The sequence below is a fragment of the Sparus aurata genome, chromosome 6 (genome assembly GCF_900880675.1).
Source record: "Sparus aurata chromosome 6, fSpaAur1.1, whole genome shotgun sequence".
In the NCBI taxonomy this organism is placed as follows: Eukaryota; Metazoa; Chordata; class Actinopteri; order Spariformes; family Sparidae; genus Sparus; species Sparus aurata.
In genome coordinates this window covers 30,868,599-30,887,548 of record NC_044192.1, presented here as the reverse complement: position 1 = coordinate 30,887,548, position 18,950 = coordinate 30,868,599, and the positions used below count along the sequence as shown (strand labels likewise).

At 41.3% G+C, this 18,950-nt stretch overlaps 2 protein-coding genes across 2 annotated transcripts; both read left to right on the top strand.

Annotated features, from left to right (window-relative positions):
* Positions 1-15: 15 nt before the first annotated feature.
* Positions 16-8,252, top strand: trnt1 (tRNA nucleotidyl transferase, CCA-adding, 1). Its single transcript, XM_030418982.1, has 8 exons — positions 16-139; positions 352-481; positions 1,983-2,176; positions 2,796-2,934; positions 3,104-3,230; positions 3,345-3,538; positions 5,285-5,538; positions 7,509-8,252. Exons 2-8 carry the CDS (start codon positions 352-354, stop codon positions 7,752-7,754), a joined length of 1,284 nt encoding a protein of 427 aa, XP_030274842.1. The 5' UTR covers positions 16-139; the 3' UTR covers positions 7,755-8,252.
* Positions 8,253-8,426: 174 nt separating this feature from the next.
* Positions 8,427-12,167, top strand: avpr2b.1 (arginine vasopressin receptor 2b, tandem duplicate, 1). Its single transcript, XM_030418983.1, has 2 exons — positions 8,427-9,434; positions 9,887-12,167. Exons 1-2 carry the CDS (start codon positions 8,570-8,572, stop codon positions 10,093-10,095), a joined length of 1,074 nt encoding a protein of 357 aa, XP_030274843.1. The 5' UTR covers positions 8,427-8,569; the 3' UTR covers positions 10,096-12,167.
* Positions 12,168-18,950: the final 6,783 nt, after the last annotated feature.

Sequence of the window (18,950 nt, the reverse complement as noted above, 5' to 3'; positions counted from 1 at the left end):
ACGCAACCTCCTGCTATTGGTCCTCAACAGCACGTCGGCGGAACACTTCCTACAGAGCTCCATGATATCAGAGCAGAGAGGGATTTCATGAAGAGATAGCTGCGTTAAATGTTCATACTTTCTTCTTCTGAAGCTGCAGGTCAGTCCTGTGTGTTATATTTGGTTTGTTTACCGCTACATGTCGGTGTTGCGCATGTGCCGACAGCGCGTGAAGCGTGTGAGCAGTGCACTCGGAGAGCTAAAGGTCGCAAGCATGTCTTCACAGACATGTTGCTAGCTTGTTAAAAGCTGACAGAGACCCAAACAGAAGCACATGACGACATTTTTATTTTATTTTTTATGTTTGCACAGATGTGGAGCAGATTATTGAGCCCTCGTGTGATTGGTAGAACACGTTTGTGTTGGAGGAGTCTCTTCACCATGCAGCTGAAGACCAGTGAGTTCCAGGCTCTGTTCAATGATGGACTCAATGGACTAGCAGGTGAGGTGCCACCTGGGTACCCTGTCAGTGATGTTAGTCAGCGGCAGTCTGTTTGAAAATTAATCGGTACTTTCTAACCCCAAAAGCTTCATATGAGGCTTTGAAATCCACAGATGTGCCCCATGATTCACCACTTACATTGATGCTTTCTGAATAAAATATATTGCAGATGCCCTATGTTCACTGAAAGAGTAAGAGCAAGACTGATAAATATGCCATTGCATATTGGCACATTGCAGATATGCTATTGTACTGTATGTTCGCTGAAAATTTACAGTAGTAGTTACAAAAGTTACAGTAGATAAATGTTAGAGAGGAGACTGTGTTTGAGATATTTTACAAACACTGTCTCATATATAGCTCTCCACAGAGTCAATTCAATTGATCTACATAGCCCAATATCATAAAAGTATCTCGAGGCGTAGTCCAGTCTGTAGAACATACAACACCTAACATTAGACAGATTTTGGATATAAGAAACTCCTACCAAGAAAAAGGAAGAGCAACAGACTAGATATGGATTAACAGATGCCATCAGTACAGAACAGACTGATGCAACATTACAGTATAGAGTATAAAACACTAAGACAACAGCGCTGATGGGTACTTTTTTTCTGTCTCACTCAGTGCACATTTTGGTCAACGTTCTTTCAAAGGATCTGTTTTAAGGGAACGCAGAGTTGGATAGTGTTATATGATGATGTCTGCTGACATCTGATTTAGTCACAAGTAGATATTAATTGGTATCTGCCCCTCAAGCAAGAATCAGAATTTGTATATCCAAAATTCAAAATTTACAGGTATGTCCTGAAGGCTGTTTACTGTTCAGAAAAGAGAATTTCTCATTAAAAGAATTTAGTTTTTTAGTTGATGTTTTACCATTTTGCTGTACGGGCATTCTCCAGCTCTTTAGTATTGCACTTCAATAGATATTGGTTAGTGGGCCTGAGCAAATTAAAAATTACTAGTCAAACTAATGCAGCAGAGGAAAACATAATCTCTTGCCCCCACTTTGGGTAAAGGGCCAAATGAAGTTCTGATTTCCCACAATGCAATACTTTTGTTAGACTCTTTGTCTGGTAAACACATGTCTTATAAACTCTGTACTTCCAGTTTGAAAAGTCAGTTTTATTCATGGGATGAACTGGTGGAAAGCTCCTTTAAAATTCCATGCACGACACTTGTTAGCTTAAACACATTTCCAAGCTGCTCTGGCTGCAGAAATGATCCCATTGTTTAGGCTTAAAATCAATAAGCAGAGTCAAAAAGACAAGTTGCCTAATAGGCAAAGTAAAAAAACTGCAGTCAGGACATAAATGAAAAAGTATATATATATAATGTGTTTGTATTGATTCAAGACAATAGGATTCATTATATTAAAAAGTTTCTTCTCTGGCTCTGCCCCTCCACGTTTAACCCAACGAGGGAAGATTGTCTCTGCCTCCAGACTCACTCACTCTGAAAAGAAACCTAACTCCTGTGTGTTTTTGTTTTTTTCCAGAGGTGTTTGAGAAGCACCAGCATGAGCTGAGAATAGCAGGTGGTGCTGTACGTGACCTGCTGTCTGGGAAGCGGCCTGAAGATGTGGACTTTGCCACCACAGCCACTCCAGAGGAGATGAAGCGCATGTTCCAAAATGCTGGGATCAGGATGATCAACAATAAAGGAGAGAAGCATGGGACCATTACAGCAAGAGTAAGAGACTGAAGATGTAGCTTTCACTTTTTAAATGAATGTCAGAAAGCTGGTTTGAAGACCACTTGAGTTATCTGCCAGGTACTTTAGCAGAAGATTAGCTAAACCAGGCAAAGAAAAAGTAGTCAATACAGATTTTTAAGAAATAATGATCTTGATGTGTTCTCGCGGGTCCATGGCTACACATCTACAGATTCAGTAAATGCCTGATATTCAAACACATACACTTCTGAGTGTACGTGTACACAGACACCAGAAATGGGATTGTAACAGAAAGTCGATGATCGATCTAATAAGTGCATCCATGGAACAGCCATCCTGATGGATTGTGGGTGGAAACTCCACAGCCCGATAACGGGAAACTCCACTTCTGATTGATTTTGTTTATTCCTGGAATATGTAGATAAGCGGCATCTAATGAGTTTAGGGTTTTGGTCCATGCGGTTGGACAGATGCTACAACGCCCTGACGGCATATGGTAGTCAAAACTATATTTCTCTGAATGCGCTCTAAAATCTGCACACCAATAATTTAGAGTAGATAGAGAGGAACACTGAACATGTTGGCCTTTTCTCTGCCCACAGTGATCTTTGTTCTGTCTGTTTGTCTTCTGTCACAGCTACACAATGAGAACTTTGAGGTGACCACGTTGCGTGTGGATGTTCAGACTGATGGACGTCATGCAGAGGTGGAATTCACCACTGACTGGCAGAAAGATGCTGAGCGGAGAGACCTCACCATCAACTCCATGTTTTTAGGTATTAGTGTTTGTCCTCCACTGAATAAAATGCATTGTCCCATCTCTGTGTTTGCTTATGTTGTGGAGATGCTCAGCATATGGTGTCAGTTCTGGTGCGTTTGCGGGACATTGTCATATATTACATTTATTTCACTTCACCATGTGATGTTGACTTTATCCTCTCACAGGACTTGATGGGACATTATATGACTACTTTAAAGGATATGAGGACCTGCAGAACCGTAAAGTTCGGTTTGTTGGCAGTGCTGAGCAAAGAATCCAAGAGGACTACCTGAGAATACTGCGCTATTTCAGGTTGCCACTTTTTTTTCTTGGAGAAATACTTTTTTATGCAAAACAAGCGTGAAAAGAGAAAATAATTTATATTTGTTTGACATAAAAGTGGTTTTACCTTAAATTTATCCCCAGGTTCTATGGCAGAGTGGCTTTGAAGCCGGGTGACCATGAGCCCGAGACACTTACCGCTATCAAGGACAACGGCCGAGGCCTGGCAGCCATATCAGGAGAACGAATTTGGGTGGAATTAAAAAAGATGGTTGTTGGGAACCATGCTGCTCATCTGCTGGAGCTGATGTATAGTTTGGAGCTGGCCCAGTACACAGGTAAGAGAGGAGGCAGGGAGGATATCATTTCTTTCATACAAACCCAACACATAAATATATCACAGTATTTAGACAATAGTCTTTGTCAAAATACGTCTGTCTTTTTCACGTGTAACAGTAAGTAACTGTCCACTGCCACTTGATGGTAGTTTAGATATTACCTACATTCATGTTGTGACTTCCATTAGATGGAGAGTAGCGGGAAAAGGAGATGACTGTATCTAATACAAAGTTGATAAAAATAGTTACGGGTGCTCTTGGAAAATTGGAAAAAGTGTTCATCAGGAAACCAGAGGCAATCCAAACTGAACTGCACTCAAACTGTAATATGTATCAGAAAAAGTGCAGTCATTAAAGAAGCCACAATGTTTTAACAAAAACTATGTAGTAACAACAACCAATTGGAGCAATCACGTGACCCAGACAATACTTTCACTACTGTTTAAATCTGATTGATCCCAATCTTAAAGGAGGTACTGTGCCCCCATATATTTCATTATTGTATTATTCCCATAATGTAACTCGGCAGCATCTACAATAACTTACCATTTCTTTCAGACTCCTCATCTCCAGCTTGTCATGGACACTTTAAAAGCTCTCCTGCCCAAGCTTAGATGAGCCTGGAGACATCATAATGAAGTTATTAATGCTATTTCTTTTCAGACCATACAAAGCACCCTTTTAAACTCATTAGACATTATACAGCTGTTTTCAGAGGCTGGCAAGTGCTCCTCCTGACAAGTAAAAAGTACAATGATACTGACTGGTGGAAAGGAAAACCTTTCATGCTTGCATATCACTTAATTTACTTAAATTGCTGAATATCATTCATGCAAAACTTGTACGTTGAATAAAAAGAGTCTACAGAATCTTATGTCAAAGTTAACACTGACTAATGGTTTATGGCTCAATTGTCAGTATTAAGCTTTTTCTCCCGCCTCTGCATGAACTAACCTTTGCAAGTCTAATTTTATGTCTTGCCCTCTGTAACCCACTTTAGTAAAGTGTTCCACTTGTTAGAACTTCAACTCTTTTCTGTCATTGGAACATCTACCCTGCTATTAAGTCAGTGTCTGTGAAGTCAGGCACCATTAAAGGGATCAGTGATGTCAAAGCTCAACAGTTCTCCAGAGTCTGATTGTTTGGAGCCGATTCTAAATGGGGAAGAATTGATTTCCCATCCTCGAGATGAAGTGGCCTTACTGACTCTTGACTCTTGTGGCACAGTGAACTCTGGTAATAGTCACCACTAGACTATTCATTATTTAGTTAGTTAGTTAGGGGCGGCTGTGGCTCAGTGGGTAGAGCGGGTCGTCTAGTGATCGTAAGGTCACCAGTTCGAATCCCGGCTCCCCCTAGTTGCATGTCAAAGTGTAGCAAGATACTGAACCCCAAATTGCTCCTGATGAGCAGTTGGCGCCTTGCATGGCAGCCTCCGTCATCAGTGTATGAATGTGTGTGTGAATGGGTGAATGGGTGAATGTGGCATGTGTTGTACAGCGCTTTGAGCTGTCGTCAGACTGGAAAAGCGCTATAAAAATGCAGACCATTTACCATTACCATTTACCATAGTTCCTGCAGAATACTTTTACCTATAGAGACCTATACTTTAGGAACATTATCAGCTTAATCTCAGTCAAACGGATTATAATCGTAACAAATATTAGTATGATGGTTTTTTTTATCATCTCGTTCAGTGTTTGTAGCTGTTGTAAAAGCACTCCTGCTGCTTCTGCTCCTCCTCAGGTTTGCCTCCAGATGGCAATGTTGAGGAGATGAAGCGAGTGTGGCAGAACGCAAAAGACCACTCTCCCAAACCCATGACCATCCTGGCAGCTCTCTTCCAAAGCCCAGAGGAGGTGGAAAAGATGGACATCCGGCTGAAGGTTTCCAGAGAGGAGAAGACTCTGGCTCTGTTCCTGGTCAAATACAGACAGGAGCTCTGTAAGAGCCAAGACGAGCCTGACAGCCTCAAACCCTTCACTGACTTTATCATTGACGTAAGTTTAAGCATCCTTCAGTTAGTCTGTAGAAACAATCGGATGTCAATTATTAATGTGTTTTTATAACAAAAAGAGCAGGAGAGTTTTACAGTATAGCCTTGCACTGTGCAGAACAATGAGATCATTAACTGCAGCCATGAGAGGCCGGAGTGATTCTGTGTTCTAGCCTGGCAGTATTATTCATCAGCATGTACTGTGTTGTGTGCCAGTGAATGTAGCCAGTAATGTCATAAGATGGCCTAATTATCAAAAATAGAAGCTTATTTGAATGGATGGTCAGATGCACAACAGTGAGAAATCCATCCTAAATCACTAACGGTTTCAAAACTGCCTGCAAGCATCAACTGTTAATTAGCTGCCAGATGGAGTTAGGTCTTAGGACATGCTTTGGAGTAGAGCTCAAATGATCAGGGAAATTAAATATTAGTTGAACAACAGGAGATTAATCTGCAAATATTCCAAAATAAAGATAAATCACTAGTCAAACAGTCATGGGTTTAAGCTCAAATGTGATTTGAGTGCTAGTTTTTTCCATTTTCCCTGATGGTAAACCAAATACAGCACATTTTGGATTGTGGGCCAGAGAAAACTAGCAATTTTCTGACGTCGTCTTGTGCTCCGGGAAAGTATGACTAGCATCTCTGCGGAGAACAAACCAAACAGTCGATTTTATTAAGTAACATTATCGGTATATTAACCAGTCATGACAATAAATATAATTACAGCCCTACTTTGTATTCAGCAGTCGCACCCATGTAAACTCGCTTTCTTGAACCTGCTGAACCGAGATCCGCCTGCACCCTCCATCACCTACATCTGCATGCAACATGTTCCCATCCATACTAATTGGGTTTCAGTGGAAAGGCATTCTAGGAAATGTTTGCAATTATTAACTAGGACTGAATACTGTGAGTGAAATCAATGGATCTAGTGGGTAAATGCTTGGATTCATTAAAGTCTGAGTCTACAATATCTTGTATCTGAAGAGTAAACTATTTGATATGTTTGGCAAAACTTTAGTTTAACATTAACTTTTAATTAATTTCATAGCTTGGTGGATGGTGTCTCTGTCACAGCCACTCGGGCTACCTATCACTTGTTTCTGCACTATGTAACTTCAGTGAGAGGGTGGGATCACACAGCATTACACACATTTTTACTTTAAGATACACATTTTCAACACATAACATAGCTCTGGAGTAATCAGCTGTGTTTATCATTAGCACCTACATTACATCTGACAAACTGTTACAAACCTGGTATTTGTATTACAACAGTGATGTTGCACTGTGGGGGGCGCCAAATCACACAAAATGCCAGTTTCTACATACCGTTGCTTTAACTTTTCTACAAGATAGTTGACATAAACATCTTTAAGTTCATGAAGGGATTCTCAATTATTCAGATGGGATGAGATCATTTAACACTGGATTTAGCTTCAGTAAGAACATATTGAACTTGAACCTGAACTCTTTTACTAATAGAAGCAGAAATGGAAATGGCAGGATGAGATGGAGCAGGTGAAGTGAAAGAAATGGCTCATCACTACAGAACAAATGGAAGGCATTTGGACCTTGAAACATTTTTTCACTCTGCTTTTTTTCATTGGTGATGTTGTCCTGCATGTCTGCACAATGTCCTTCAACACACGGGTCTCATTTCTGTATTCTTTCTTTCTCTACGCTCTTCATACTGGTTTGAAGTGGGCCGAGTATCAGAAAAGACAAGGGCAATCTCTATAATGGAATATTTTAATCAAAATGTAATGAGAGTTGTGTGCTTGTCTGCCACTCGCAGTCCTGATGAAGCAGATCAGCTATTTAAATATTTAACTATAAATGGGGAAGGTTTTTTCCTTTACGTGGTTGTTGCTTATTTAGTCATAAATATTTAATGTTATAGGATACTTAAAAAATGAAACCAGGTTTTCAGAGGCTTTAATTCACACACATGCTGTGTCTTTTTAGAGTCGGGAGCTGGATACACAAAGTAAAGTATGTGAGCTGCTGAAGTATCAGGGTGAGGAGAAGCTGCTGGCAGAGCTCTGCAGATGGTCCATCCCTCGCTTCCCTGTCAGCGGTCACGATCTGAGACGGATGGGCATCACGACAGGCAAAGAGATAGGTGCCACCTTACAGGAGCTGCGCGACATCTGGAAGAAGAGTCGCTATCAGATGGACAAAGATGAGCTCCTCAGTTACATAAAGCCTTGATGAGCAGAGCGGAGCCCAGGTGCTTTTGTGCGTTAGACAATAATAATAATTTGGACACCTGACTCTCTAATTGTGCCGCTCATGCATATTGCTCAGAAAGGACGCTACAAGAGCTGAGACATTCATTAATGCAAGTTCCTTCTTAATTACCCCAGGGCCACTTCTGTTACCTGCTTCACCATGTAAATGTAAAGAGATGATGCACAAGAGGCTGTCAGCATCACAGCTGCTACCGTATGAGAAAATGTGGACTGGATGACTGCAGCAGATTTCATTTCAGATTGTGTTTATTACAGAGCTCATGTCTTTATGTAAATCCTGCTACCTGTAGACACACCTTATTGTGTAAAATAGGTGGAGTTTCCCTTTAACAATACTTTGATTTTAGAGTTCTCCTCTGTTTAACTGCAGCTCTGTCTAATTTCTTTGCCATGTTTTCTGTAAAGAAAGTGTTCTATAAAAAGGTTCTACTTTTTATTAAAAGGACTGATGCGGTGACTCGTTTGTTTCAGTGTATGTACAGCAGAGTACAGACTCATGACACTTGCATGTGCTCGACACCGTGAGAATACTTTGTGTGTGTGTGCAGGAGTGAGGCTGCTCCTCCTCCTGCACAGATGAGGAGATATAAAGCCCCCTCTCCCTCTACTTCAGTTGCGCCTCAGTGGACGCTCTCAACACTTGTTGCTCACTGGAAATTCTCCCAAATCCCTTTTTTTCTTTCTTTTTTTTGGATGTCTGCACGTGAGCTGGATTCACCTGGAGCGGTTGTGTAACAGTGTTCAGGTGCTCTTTCTGTGATTTGCGGTGAAAGCATGGCTTGGTTCAGAGTAAACACGAGTAACATCACTTTGGAGAGCGCTCTGTCTGAGGAGGAGCCGCGGGACGAGCGCTTGGCTCAGTTGGAAATAGCTCTTCTCTCCATCATCTTCATCTTGGCAGCGATCCTGAACATCGGGGTTTTGTTGGTGCTGTTGAAGCGGAGGAAGCAGCTCTCCAGGATGCGCGTCTTCGTTTTCCACCTGTGCGTCGCCGATCTGGTGGTCACGTTCTTCCAAGTTTGTCCGCAGCTCATGTGGGACATCACGGACAGATTCTTGGGTCCGGATGCTTTGTGTCGTGCAGTGAAGTACCTCCAAGTGGTCGGGATGTTTGCGTCTACCTACATGATAGTGGTGATGACCATAGACCGATATCAAGCCATATGCAACCCCATGGTGACGTTCCAGCGGGGCAGAGCGCGCTGGAACGCTCCGGTGTGCGCCGCGTGGTGCGTATCTTTCATCGGCAGCCTCCCGCAGATCTTCATCTTCTCTCGGGTGGAAGTCGCTCCCGGAGTGTACGACTGCTGGGCGCAGTTCATAAAGCCGTGGGGACCGAGAGCGTACGTGACCTGGACCACGCTGGTGATTTTCGTGCTGCCCATTCTCACCGTGACCGTGTGCCAGGTGCGCATCTGCCGCACCGTGCACTTCAACTTTCACATGAAGACGCAACACGTCGGAGAGGTGGTCAGCAAGCCTCTGTCCTCCAGGGCCAGCAGCGTGGCAGGGGTGTCCAAGGCCAGGGTGAAGACCGTGAAGATGACCGTGGTCATCGTGCTCGCCTACATCATCTGCTGGACGCCTTTCTTCACCGTGCAGCTGTGGTCTGTCTGGGACGTGGAGGCGCCCACTCAGAGTAAGATGACAGGGTTTTGGATCTCACAGCATGACAAGAAAAGACACATTCTGGCTTTAGAATTGCATTTTAAGGTGAAAAACATCAACGCTTAATTACAAAATTACAAAAAACCCACTATCCTTGGTAATTTGGGAATCCAGATTTGATTCTCCCTCTGTCAGGTGAAATCTCCACCTGAAATACACTGTAAACGATAGTAAACCCAGCAATTTTCACAATACATAACAAAACAATAATAATACATCTTCACTTGCTGGGGTAGAAATTGGACAATACCTCAAGTCAACCTAGAGGTTATTGCATGTTATGTTGATAATTGATACTGTAATTTATTGCTCTCCAAAATCAGACTATATTTACAATTAGAATTTGATCTTCTCTAGTCAAAGTGATCAAAATCTAAAAATCAAAAGGCACAGTTGAATATTCAATATTCTCCATGTTCCCAGCTGCGACCTTCACCATCCTGATGCTGCTGGCCAGCCTGAACAGCTGTGCGAACCCCTGCATCTACCTGCTGTTCAGCTGGAAGCTGCCGAGGGGGCTGGTGGCCCTGATGTGTGGGGGTGAGTCAGATATGAGGGAGTCCATCCAGGACGAAGCCACCATGGTCAGCTCCCTGTACATCAGCCTCAAGAGCCTTTCGGACAGCAGGTGAAAGCAGTGACGCCACGGACGCGTTTTTCCTACCTCAGGACCAGGAGTCAGTGAAATTCCTTAAATAAATGTGAGGACAAACATTATAGCAGAGCTACACATCTCTGCAGTAACTGTATATTGTAGCGTACAGGAGGCCAAGGCGTGGCTTTGAGTGACATGTCTTCACAACATTTTGGATGGGCCTCCATGAAATTTGGGTCAGACATTTATGATCCCCAGAGGATGAATTGTAATGACTCTGGTGAAACCCTTTTCCTCTAGCGCCATCATCAGGTAAAAATTCTAATATGTGCAGTACTTCATGACCAAATTGGCCTGCTTACAAACCTAATGACATTGAGTACTGGTAGTATGTTAACACACTGAACTAAGATGGTGAATGTGGTAAACACCATACCTGCTAAAGATGTTAGCATGTTAGCATTGTCAGTGACTGTTCAGATTTTTTGCGCTCATTCCAAAAAATACAAAATCCCCACTAAGCTGTTTACATGGCTGATGAAAATGAATCTTTCGCTAGTATTCCTGTTCATATGGAGCAGAGTTTGCACCAATTAATGTGTCCTAACCATGGAGAGCACTTGTGTCGTTTTGCTTCTTTGGACACGCATCTGTACGCCAGCCTTACAAAAAGTGATGGGCGGTCGGTTTGTGTTCAGCGTATCCACGACAACACAACAACCGGCTGACACGCATATTCTGAATGCCCTGCACACGTGTCCAAAAATAAATGCTCCTATAAACGGAATCACACTGGCATATCGTAAATGTCCTAACTGGGAAATGCTACTTTCAGAACCAATCATAGTTCTGAATATCAAAACAGAACATGCTGTTTATATGACCTGTATCAAATTCCGAATAGTACTGTGCATGTCGACATAGTTATAGTGAGCATGTTAGCATGCTGACGTTAGCATTAAGGTAAAAGAACTGTCGTGCCTAAACAGAGACTAGAGAGCCGCTAGCATGGCACTTTTTTTTTGTCATTATTACGCGGTGAAATGTGAAAAAAATGTTTGGTGACGATTCCTACAGAGCCCAGTATTCACTTTAAATGATGTTTAATAATAGGACCGCAGTGGGTTTCATGATCTAGAGAGGCGGACAGCACTTAACCCAGCCTAAGTTTACGTTTAAATCCTGTACATAACTAGACAAAGAGAAGATGGTCTGAGGCTCGACCTTACCTAATATTCAAATTGGGTAACACTTTAGCCATCGTTTATACATGGTAAACTTTAGTTACTATTTTACTGTTAAAAAACAACAACAACAAGCCATATATTCCATTTATGAAGCAGCTGTAAAGTTTTTAAATCATCGGTTGCAACTTTGTAATGGCCATCCAAATAATGTTTATAAATTAACTACGAGTCGTTATTAACCATTTGGAAGTTATTATGAACACACGTTTCAACTTTACAATGAACATTTGCAAAATAAATATTTTATAAAGCATTTTGTTTTTTGTAAACGATGAATAAACTATTGACTAAAGTTTACTTTTAAGTTATTTTATACATTAGGTATTAGAAAGTGTCGTCCCACACTGTACCTGCTTCGGCTGGAATGAATGTGACTAACTGTGACTCTTTACTGTTGAAAAAATGGAACAAACTTTCTTCAGGAGCCACAGCACAATATAAATAAATGAGTGAGAATTGTGGAAGGGACACACAGTTTGCATTTCAGATGTTGTGTATATTTCATTGCATGCTATCTCTCGTTTTTGTCTTGTGAAATGAGTAAAAATTCCCCAATTTTCAGGAATTCGTCTGTGTACGTTGTGATGAAGTGTTTCGTTCAAATGTAAATGTGATTTATAATGTAAATATGTAACAGTTGATATGTATTGTATGTCCTTTGAATGTGATTCTTCAGTCTACTCAACATCTGTTTATATGATCATATGTGTGATGATTATCTGTTGGTTGTGGGTTTAAGTTATCACACAGTGGGTGGGTCTGTGTTTGTCTGCAGATATGCAGAAAGATGCCCGGTGATATTTGTTACAACCTGTTTACATTTTCTCTCTGAAGTGCTGCCGAATAAACTGATGTAACTTTTCATTTGTCTGTTTTCTTTCAGCCCAGCAGCGCTGTTTGTTGAGAAAAATGTCCTCTTGAAATATTTCTTCACTCCTCGCCTCTCAGACTTGTGTTTGTCTGCATTTTACCTCGCTTTTCTACAGCCCTGTGATTTCTGCAATATGTCACCTCCTCCGGGTATCCAAATCTTCCGTTTGGAGGATGGGAGCAGGAGGAATCTATTATTGTGACGGATGAAAAGCTGTGTTCCGAGTGATTTTGAGATGCCTCAGAAGCTGCTGCATGTTATAGCTCAGGCTTGGTGAGAAATATGAGCAAAAGCAGTCATCTGGCAATTCTTACAGAAATGAGGCGGTAAAGCCATAATATTGAATGTCATGTGTTTCATTACGTGGAAAGGTTGGATTGCGTTCGCCAAGCTCCACAGACCAATCCAGCAGGAATCCAACAAAGAGCGCTCTGCTTCTATCCTCTTTAGAAACTGCCTGGCAGCTGGCTGCGACTCAACTCTGACCTTTAACGCTAATACAGTGACCAGCAGCCATCAATACAGCATTCCCAGCTGCTCGTCAGAGAGGGGCTGAGATGTAGCCGATGGCATCATTCTTTGTTTAACACCAACATTCATATCTGACAAGATGATAACACTGTTGTAAAGCTAACTAATGCTTTCTATTACAGTTTCACGCTACTGTGGAAGCATTTTTTTGCTATATGGTACAGGCCCAGTACAGGAGGACGATGGTGACAGATCTGCATCTAGATAGGACCTGGAAATGAATTACACTTTAATACTTATATACCATGATGTGTTTCACAAAGTGGTAAACCTCGCCCCATCCATGCTCAAACGACTGAGCCTTTCGATGATGCTCCTTCGATACCCAGTCACAATACTGTCACCTGATACCAGTGAACCTGTCTACCTGCTGAATGTTCCAAACAGATGTAGAGTTCCATGACTTTCCCAGTCTTTTGTTGCCCCCGTTCCTCGTCGCTGACCTATTGTCAGAGGAAAATCAGGTCCCAGGACGCTGTTTGAAGTTAGAAAGATGGCAGGGTCCGCCAAATGTAAACAAAGTAAAACGGTTTGTTTATTTTGTTTGCTTAGGCATAAAAGTCAGTCAGTGAGGGTCTTTCTCTTCTGAATTGAAGATTATTCCCCAAAACTACGTAGTGCACCTTTAAAAGAGACATTTATGCTAATTTTCAGGTTCATAGGTTTATTTTGGGTTACTACTAGAATAGGTTTACATGCTCTAATGCTCAAACATTACACCAGATTTCTCATACCGCTGCAGCACTGTATCCCCCCTCTGTCTGAAACACTCCATTTTGGCTCCTGCCTCTAGAAGACCTGCCTTCTTACCTACAAAACATACAAAAATGTGTGACAAGGTGATGTAGTGTGATGTCACAAAGTCACAGAATTAAAAGAGAAACTACTGACGAGGCGTTTCAGGACCAGTGTTTTCTGTGGAGGAGAAAAGTTTCTGTTGGTGCAGACTTTGGCCTTTTTAACTTTGAGGATCTTAAAGAAAACATAAAGAAAACACTGAAGGAAAGGTAAAAATAAATGAATACGAAAGACATAATAGGTCTCCTTTAAATATAAATACAGTTTTCAGTGGAATCAGGGTTGTGTGTCACTCAAAAACTGTTGCCCTGTTTATTTGAAGATGCGAGCTTTGTTATTGTGAGCAGGTTCCATCTATGGGTGTGTTAAGAGAACTGGCTAATTGCAATACAGCAACTAAGAGCTGCCATTATTTTTTCCACAGACCACCATGAACATGATAATTGATGAAAGTGTAGACAGTCAAGCTGCACACAATTTCAGCTCTTATTATGTGCATTATGGCTCTTTTATCCATGAAGGTATTTGTGAAAATTTCTAGCAAAACTATTTTTAAGTGCATCGCATCGTCACAATGTAAAGTCCTGAAAACAAAATGAGAGATTTGACCTTTACAGTAGAACTGGGCAGCCGAAAAATTGTGTGACTAACATTAGCCAGGCCTGTTCGTCTTAATCCACAGGCCTTCAGCCTCTGTTCAGAGCCAGACATTGAATCTGCACATTCCACCAAGTGTTTGGTCGTGCACAACTGGCATCATGACATGAAACAGTGGTTTTTGTTGATGGAAAAAACAATGAATCCAACCAGTGTTGTGGGGAGAATTAACACCATGTTCCAGATGTTGTCAAGCTGTGCACTGGAACCAAGGATGTGTTATACCAACAATGGCGACCGCTTGTTTACCACTCCTTGGAAAAAAAAGAAAAAAATGGAATTCATGAAAGGATAAAACAACATACGCCTCATTCAGTATACGATAAGTTCACCTCATAAAGAAAGTTCAGTCAGCATTGTCTACTCCCCCTCATGCGGATGGAAAGTCGTGGAAAATATATGGGGAACACGTTTTAAAAGAAATGAAACAAAATGGCTTCATTCAGCTCATTTGATGTAATCCAAGTCAAGGTGTTATGATGATGACCGAAACTACTGAGACAAATGTAGTTTTCTTGCAAAGGTTCCGTCTGTGATCATTGTGTAAAGCTGACAACGATCCAAATCTGCTAACACAGATCTTCATACACTATGCATTAAGAACCTTTTCACCGGTTACTCTTGTAAACACAGGTCTATTATATAGAAATATAATATGTCTATTAAAGTCAAATGAAATACAGTCCGGACTACTTGATTCTGTATGTGAACAAACCTAATACTTATGTTGTCAAAAAGCAATTTACTGAGCCTTTAAGATGTACGTGCCAGAATTCCAAATGGTTTGCTTGAGGGATTCAGTGTCCTCACTGTGTTAAATTGCTTTTCACATAAGAAGCCACTTATACAGATTGCATATACTGTCGTTCATTTCAAAGCAACTAATGCTTGTTTTGTTCATTCCCCACATACACTGGAAAAAAAAGTGTGGTTCAGTTATTCCACATAAATCCTGTCAATCTGTCGAATGACTGTCAAACCGCCTGACCTGCTCGAAATTCTCTTTCCATTTCCCTTGATTGAGAGACATCCCCCTGCGGCGGAATACAGAATACGCTATGAGCTACAAAGTACGATTTCAAAACATCACACTAATCTTCACCTGATCGTTCCGAAGCTTCATTTACATAAATGCTCAAACATGTTCATGTATATAAATTTTATATCATTTTCTGAGTGCATTCAAACGTGTCCCAATTCTGAACACTGAATCTTTAAATGTAACGGGTAAAAATACCCACGGCTCGATCCGTTCCTATTGAGCCCCTTTTATCCTTCTTTTATTTGTGCTCGGCATCTTCATGCAGTTCATAAACAGAAACAAACACACATAAAACACATGTTGATCCATGCATGCACACGCTGTCCAGGACACATTCATTAGCGAGCCATAAATAATCCCACAGATGTGTGTTGAGATTATACAAAACATTGCACGTTTCAGTAACATTTAATGTATATCTCACTTATTGCATGATTGGATTTGATTATCTAAACCAAAGACAGCCCTGCTGGAAAAACCAGCAGAGACCAGCACCAAAATCAGCACCAAATCACAAAATATGTTGTGTTTTAGTGCTGGTCTATGCTGTTTATTTCCAGCAGGGAGCCAACAAGTGAGGGGAGAAAAAAAACAACCAAAGCTGCTGTGGTGCAGATGTTTCGCTGAAGGGGTTGTAATATCATGCGTGAGTTTCTCATGAAACTTTAAAACGAAAGCGTGAAACGCTTTATAATTCATGCTCCCGACCCCAGCTTAATTAAAATGAAACAGGGCCGTGAGCTCACGATAGCTGCTAGTCCCAGGAATAGGTCTGACTCCTCATTATCTCCTGGGCCTGACAGGTGTGTCCATTCATCAGCGCTGCTATTAGGTCCAGATGAGGGTTGTCTTAGTGGTGTGATATTTCTACTGGCAGGATTGATGCAGGACAGGTTTGATCAGGGAGTTAGCCTACAGCGATGGCACTGATCACATTGGTTCACAAAGTTGTGTCACAGTGGATGGAATTAAGATTTCTTTTTTTTTTTTTTTACACAAATTGAGTTAAATTAACAACATAAAAGACAAAACAGACGAGTGCATTGGTATTTATCCCCTGTATGTCACACTTACATCAACCGTGGAGCAGCAAATTAGTCACATAAACTAAATCACCTGTGTCTAATCAATGTCAATGACTTTTAGCCTGACCACACCCTGCACTCGATATACTTGACCTTAAAGAAACGTCAGAGGGTTAACAGATGGTTCATCAATTTCATGGCAAAAAACTGCATCAACAAGACAAAAAAAAATTCCAATCAAATCCCGAACAAGGTAACTGACCCTTTGTTAAGCTTCACATCCCTTTGATTCTGTTAGTTCATCTGTCAAGCCTTCTGTCCGCACGTTGGACTGCATGCAGACAGGCAGACTCATGCAGAAATGGAGAGCTTTACAACTTTCCATCCTCGTTGTGTTTCCCTTTGGTATAAGGTTTATGTTTGCACTGCTGTTGTAAAGACAGCGGTAGCAACATGGCTGCTGCTAGCAGCATGGCTACTGTCCCAAAAAAAAAAGCAACGTTAAGATTCCCATTTTGACCTAGAAACAAAGAAAGTACACAGGTTTTGTAACTTACTGATCATTGTGGAAGACTGTCCGTTTTGAGTTGTCTCAAGTCCTGGTGATAGGAGGAAACACACGAACAGGGGAACAGACTTTGACACAACACTGATTCTCTCCGTCTGGTTAATGGCCGGTTTATGTCACTCTCTCTCTCCACCTTCTTTGCAAATCTGATGGCAGAGTGAATGTCATATCATCAACTGTGCAATCATCGTTTACTTCACAATGATATCAAAGCAGATAATTTCTCTGTTGCCAGTTAAAAATGTGTAGCAAATTTGAATCCATTGGTTTCAGACAGTGGTAGAAAACGCTGGGTCCTTGTTTCTGTCTGCTGATCATCAAATGTTGCCACTATGTTGCTAATAAAAGGCATTCAAAATGCTGTCGAAGAGGTCTCAAACCTGCATCTTGATTGCAACACACATGGTAATGTGCTGAAAGACTGAGGCTAAAAGCTAACATGTCCCAGAAAAAAAAAGAGTCAGTCCTCGCCAGTTGAAGATTCAAGCAGACAACATAAATTAAGGTGAGGGGAGAAGGAAGGAGAGCGAGGTGTGCATGACATATGAAGCGCCAAGAAAGGAAAGGAGAGAGAGGAGTGAGAGATGAAAGAAGACATGAGAAAGACAAGGGGAGGGGCGGCGATGAAGAGGGAGAAACAAGAATTGGCAGGACAAGGAGTGAAGGAACATTTAGATGTTCTTAGTGTATGCTGTAAGACAATTGGTAAGTTTCATAATCATGCCATCATGAAAAGGAGCGCAGGGTCAGCTGCCTGCAACTGTGAATTCAACACCCAGGGGTTGGATAAGTGGCTAAAATGTTTGTTTTTTTTTAACTATTAATTGCTTCTAATGCTTATACTATGATAACATTCAACTGCAATACTCTCCAATATATGTATCTTATGGACATCTATAAAAGAATAAAAAGTCAGCTATAATCCTACATACTCACCGCCCTTAATACCAGTTTGGCCTAGTACGTCAGACAGATGATCAATCTATTTGTATATTAACTAGTCTATTTATAATGTGACTGTTGTCGCTGCTGTAAAATGATTTGCCTTGGTGAACTGTGTCATTGTCTTTCTTTTGAACACTGACCTGTGGAGCCGAGGTTTAAGTGGCTGTTTCCGCCATGCAGCACAGCTTTCCATTAGCCTCCACAGATCATATCCGCCTTCTCTCCCATGAGTTTCTTTCCAGACTTAGGGATCACTGACAAATATTCCTAAACCCGAACAAAGACATGATAAATAACCGTGTTGCCCCCTATCTAATGGATGATTTGGCATGAAATCGAGTCTTGCCCGCCGCTGATGGGGGCAACAAGTGTTGCAGGTGACTGTGGTGGTACATACTGAGCAGTTTTCTGCTGACTGCTCCAAGATATGCAGTTGATGAAATGTATCTACTTAACACAGCCTATTTGTTTTTTTTTGTTTTTTTTCTCTGTTTCTCTGGATTGTTAGATTTATTTATTATGCTCTGATATGTTTATTGTTCCCCATAGCTGTCTCACTCTTTCTTGTATAATGTGCAGTCTAGATTTCCACAATGTGGGACAATAAAATTAGTCTTGACTTTTCTTGAGAAGGGGCTGACAACTGGCGACTGACTGCTGATGCTATATTTGGGAAAATGAATGGAGTACTCCAAGCCACCAAGATCCTCAACCATTTGTCAGTGGTTAATGCAAGTGTCAACATGAGTGCCAGAAACTGTGTAAAGAGTCTTAGGGTCTTGGACAAGAATCCCATTGTGTCTATCCTATGCTGCCCTTGTCACACTGTGCATAATCATGTACATGCAGATGGCTCTATTTTATCACTTGTGTATTTACTGGTGCAAGGCCAGCACCGCGGAAGAGCATGCTTGTTGGTAAGTTTTCCTCACTTGAAATATTTGGTGTATGTTTCACATTTATAAAGGATAAGCATGTATGAGCAAGGTAAGGCATGACATTTGAAAGACTTACTGTCTCCTGTAAATATTACAGATCCCTTCTCAAAGTGATGTCAATGTATGAGACTAGTGACAAGATCCACAATTCTGCAAAATGCTTTTTTTTTTGTTTTATGAGAGAAAAACCCTAATCAATGGCAGTGACAGAAGAGAAAGTCACTGCTGAATAGAACACACATGGAGGTGAGAGAAATATAGTGGGAATAC

Coding starts and splice junctions, on each gene's coding strand:
- trnt1 (XM_030418982.1), top strand. CDS start 352: ATGTGGAGCAGATTATTGAGCCCTCGTGTGATTGGTAGAACACGTTTG. Junction 482..1,982: donor TGGACTCAATGGACTAGCAG/GTGAGGTGCCAC, acceptor GTTTTTTTCCAG/AGGTGTTTGAGAAGCACCAG. Junction 5,539..7,508: donor TCACTGACTTTATCATTGAC/GTAAGTTTAAGC, acceptor GTGTCTTTTTAG/AGTCGGGAGCTGGATACACA.
- avpr2b.1 (XM_030418983.1), top strand. CDS start 8,570: ATGGCTTGGTTCAGAGTAAACACGAGTAACATCACTTTGGAGAGCGCT. Junction 9,435..9,886: donor CGTGGAGGCGCCCACTCAGA/GTAAGATGACAG, acceptor CCATGTTCCCAG/CTGCGACCTTCACCATCCTG.